This window comes from Scomber scombrus, chromosome 7, assembly GCF_963691925.1.
Source record: "Scomber scombrus chromosome 7, fScoSco1.1, whole genome shotgun sequence".
Classification (NCBI taxonomy): Eukaryota; Metazoa; Chordata; class Actinopteri; order Scombriformes; family Scombridae; genus Scomber; species Scomber scombrus.
Window position 1 is genome coordinate 24,823,315 of NC_084976.1, and position 4,967 is coordinate 24,828,281.

At 35.0% G+C, this 4,967-nt stretch overlaps 1 protein-coding gene across 3 annotated transcripts in view; it reads left to right on the forward strand.

Moving 5' to 3' along the window:
• Window positions 1–3,846, forward strand: part of LOC133983020 (lamin-A-like) — a 36,963-nt gene extending 33,117 nt beyond the window's left edge. For all 3 annotated transcript variants that reach the window (XM_062421936.1, XM_062421935.1, XM_062421934.1), the window contains one exon: window positions 880–3,846. In XM_062421936.1, coding sequence (XP_062277920.1) covers window positions 880–915 — 36 coding nt within the window. In that variant the 3' untranslated portion in view covers window positions 916–3,846. The remainder of the gene's footprint in view (window positions 1–879) is intronic.
• Window positions 3,847–4,967: the final 1,121 nt, after the last annotated feature.

Sequence of the window (4,967 nt, forward strand, 5' to 3'; positions counted from 1 at the left end):
AATAATTCTTGCAATAGACCTTGGGGGTTCCTCAATTAATCGATATAGTCACTTATAAAGTACCAAACAGCCCTCAGCTCCAGCCAGTCATTTATGGGGATTTGCTGCTTGTCTTGTTTTTATGTGATTGTAACTTCAATATTTTTGGATTTTGGCATGTTGGTCAAACAAAACAGGCAATTTAAGGACACCAACTTGGTTTTTTAGGAAACTGTGACAGACATTTTTAACTGTTTTCTGGAATTTCTTGATGCAATTAATTGACCAATCAAGAAATTAATCAGCAGATTCATTGATACTGAAAATCATTGTTGATTGGCTAAGTGAGCATCTGATATGTCTTCTCCTTGGAGGCAAATATTTTTTGGCTTTCATGCTTTCTGTTGTTTTAATTTTCAGCTACTAGTATGAACAAACAAATGTATGTATACAAGGCAGCTTGATGAAATGTAACAACAGTCAGTTATTCAGAATTTACAAACCCCTGATCAGTCAAACCTGAGTGTTCAAAAATACACTTTTATTGTTGCAAACTTGCTCATATTGTTCAAATGAAGAAAACTATCATTGAAAAAATCACAAAAAGCTGAAATTTAGTCACTACAAGAAATAAAGTGCAGCGAATTTTACTGAATTGCATATTCAGGCTATTACAAACACTTTTATTGTGTGGTTATATTGCACCGTGGTTCACTGGAAAAACTATTTTATAAAGAATAGAAAAAGAACAGCTAACCAATAAGTTCACACAGCATTTTTTTAGTCCTACTCATAGATCTCACTAACAAAAATCATTTCATTGTTAGGTCTTGTTGGAGTGTTAATATCCCTCCAGTTTCTTGTTTTCTTCATGTTTAACGCTGTACTTTCTTCCTTCAGGGTCGTGTCAAGCCGGAGAACTGCTCCGTCATGTAAAACCAGACAGCACCTCGCCTGAACTCTCCACCTCATCCTTTAGCCCACATAGGAGAATTATTTTTCTACTGTTGGGATTTTTGTCTTTATTTTTTTTAATATGATCTTGTCCTGTTTTGTATACGATTAATCTGCAGGTTAGATTTGCTTCAAGGTTTTGGCTAAGGGCACAGGATTTTCATATCTATAGCTTCTTTTGAGTTTGTATATTCAAGTTATATTACTGCATGTGTGCTGTGCTTAATGCTTGTGCTGTCTTCTGCTCTGCTTGCACACTCACTGTTACACACACACACACACACACACACACACACACACACAGAGCTCCATTGACCAGTGCCTCTGCTTCAGTCCGAGTCGGGGTTTCACATTTAATGGCCAGGCTGTCAACACTCAACACGCACAGCTAGTGACCCCCGTCAGGAATAACTCTGGGTACGGGAATCCATTCTACAGCCATACAGACAACAGGAAAATGAATCCTGCGGGGTTTGTTGATCATGTCTGTCGCCCATCAAATTGATCAAATCTTTATTTGAGATGTTGGAGATGTTTATGGCTGAAATTACACTCAGTGGCTACTTGATTAGGAACACCTGTTCAATCTAATGCAATCCAATATAAACACTCTGCTATAAATTCTCCATTTATGAAGCTTTTACAGTTTCAGTTTTTGTTAACATTGTCAGAAAGGTGATTATTCTACTTTGTTTATTACTGAGGTTGTACAAAGTGGTGGTGTTGCACTGGGTTACATAATATTAAATGGTGTTCCTAATATTTTGCCCTCCTCATGTATGTAAATGGGGTGCACAAAATATTAGAAACGCCTTTCATTATAATGCACCTTAGTACACCACCACTACACACTACAACCTCAATAATTAACATTGATTAGAATGATGACCTTTTCTGACTATATCAACAAAAACTTAAAATGTATAAACTTCATAAATGTTGAATTTATGGCAGAGCTGTTGTATTGGGTTGCATTAAATTGCACAGGTGTTTCTAATAAAGTAGCCAGTGAGTGTAGTTTCCCTTGTTCTTTGGAACAGTGTTACACTATCTTTATATACTACACAAAAAATAACCAAGACGGTTATTTTATTTTTATTTTTTTTCTAAGAAACTATGTTTGAAAATTCTCCAAAGAAAGCCAAAGTACTGTAAGCTCAGGGTGTTCAGCATGTTCTGTCCAGTCTCTTCACTTTAGCCTTACACAAAAAGAAGTGTTGAACATTTTCTACGTGGATTTAGATGATATGGTTTAGCACCTATGGCGCGCACAGAGATAATAATTATTTGAGATGAATTTATATCTATTTTTCTTCAGTTAACAGCTTGACTCCAGAGAAATGTATTTGATTATGTTTTTGAACGTCTGTGGAAATGAGGATGTTGTTATTTTGTTGGATAAGTTGAATTTACCCAGGCAACAGAGCCGCAGGTGTTTCTCTGCCAGATACGTACATTTAAACTAGTTGCTTCATTGTTTTACTAATTCCAAATATGTTTCATCATGTTTTCTATTTGGGGGAATTATCAGGATTTAAGTTCTGTGTTTTAAGTCTTTATTGAAAAGTTTGGTGCCATATATATATATATATACACACAGTATTTATAACATTTCTTAGGTATAAACACTACTCCAATAGAGAACTGATGCTGCTGTTCAAGTAGAACTACAACAGTAGTTTGTGTTACATTTTAACAAGCTTTTTTACAGATGATAAATACAAAAGTGCCTTCTGAGGGCATAAAAAAGCATCAACAATCAGCTCTTTGCTCACATGCCTTGTATTGCAGCCTTGTGACTATCAGACATCCTCTGATTTGTGTTGCCCCTAAAAACTGGTCATAAGGGCTTTTTTTCTTCTTCTTCTTCTCTCCTTTCCTCTAAGCTTACTGGCTTTGCAAATCCCCAGCCATGATTTTGGGATCTGAGTGGGATTGCAGGGTTGGTGTACTTAGTGACTTTTGGCTTCATGCGCTGCTTTTATTGAGGGTCTCGCCAGTTATGCACAGCAGGTAGATTTGTACTCTAGTCAGGCAGCTTTAAATCATTTATACTCGAGAGAAAAGAATATCAAAGCATTTACGGAAAATACTTGATGGCTGTTTTTTGTTTTGTTTTCATTTTTTTTGTTTCTATTGTACTTAATAGATGGTACTTCTGCCAAATTAGATTCCTTTTTTTGCCTTCAGATTTTGACATTTTGAAAGTGCCTTAAAAAAGTCAGTGACAATCACTAGTTAGAGTAATGGCCAGCTGCTAATATTCAGAAGGAACAAAGACATATTTTGATATTGTCTCATATGTACAAGTACATTTCTGAGACCAGATTACTGTATGCAAATGTGTTTTCTATGCACAACTACTAACTGAATCATCCCACTTATGACAGATAACATAAAGGGTGTAGTCGGGGGTTTTACAGAGGCCTTTCTGACTGGCTAAAAAGCAGAAAAACGACTTCCTGTACAACCCTTTTCTTTAATGTTTTCTTAAGAATTGGACAGCTGCTCTTTAACATTTGTACGCAGTGTTAGTTTCAGTTAATGAAGAAAAAAGACACTCAGAGTCTGATTCAAAACACAGATGTGTTGTACATGACAAAAACCCTCGAAAGGCCTTTGTGAAATCTCAAACCCTCGCTGTTAAAATCTCGACGGAGGCCTCATGAATCATCTTAACGACTTGAGGATTTAAAATGTTACCCAAAGGGATTTCTTGTTGTGAGCTGTTAATGCCAAAGTTGTAATTAGCTTGAAGTAGGATTTGTGTCAGATCTATCACAACGATGCTGTTAACATTATGGTGAAGCCATGCATTCAGTTGATATAATGAATGTCTCTTTTTTCTTTTTTTTTTGGTGCTTTTTTTTTCCTTTTCGAAAATAATGTGGAGTAAATTCTTTTTTCCAGTAATTCATTGTCCTAATTTCTTCTGTTTACTATATAGTCATTGAAAACCATTGATGAAAAATGCAGCCATTTTATTTACATATATACACATGTTCCCATGGTTACATTCAAATATATATATATATATATAGTCATATGTAAAAAGCTGAACCTCTATCTAAACACAACAGCATTTAAAGCACAATGAACATCCATTCTGTTACACATGGTTTCTGCTGTCTAATGGGCAGGATAACAAACTGCATTTGGTTCAGATTTGATACAAAACAGAGTAAAGTATTTCTAAAATGACCTAAAAAATAACACAAGACATCGGCTGACAACAAGACATGTAAATGAACTAATTTAGAAAACTTGTCAAAGTTTATTTCGCCTGCTTATTTAAACAATTTGGTTTTGGGCAAAATCCCTAATCAGCCGACAGGAATTGCCGTAGTCCACTGCTATTACATTCATAGTGCTGCTTTGATTTGGTTTGTTATTCTCAGTTTGATGATGGTTTATTTTCACTACATACACCGAGTTTACCTTTGGTATCTATAAATGAGCAAAATGTGTATGACCTCACACAAACCCATCCCAAACCACTTAAAAACATGTTCATCTCAAAATAGGGCAGTTCTTCTACATTAATGTGAAGATAACAACATATGTATATCTATATTTACAAAGTTTAAATCTGACAGCAGCAATAAGTGAACCAGTTTTGTTTAAACAAAAAGGAGACGTGTATTTTTGTTGTCTCTAAATGCCACATGTGGAAAAGATGATCACATGAATCATTGTAAAACATGCTGCTTTCAGGTGGTAAACATGGTGTGCTGGTAAAGCAGCCTGAGAAACGACAGTAGAGTATAAACAATGTTATTTAAAACGGAGAAAATAAACAATTTAATGGCAGTATTTTTTTTTCAATGCTTTGTTTGCTGTTAACACATTAACAAAATTTTTTTTTTTTTTGGCAGTTTACATTGTTTTAGTCAAAGAGTCAAACAAAGCAAGTACATGAATACATCCAAAGCTGCCTGTAAAAAAGGTGGATTCTGAAGATGTAAAATACTTCACTGTTAATCAAAAAAAGCAAAATAACAATGTAAACGATGTCTACATTAGTCATCTTTGGC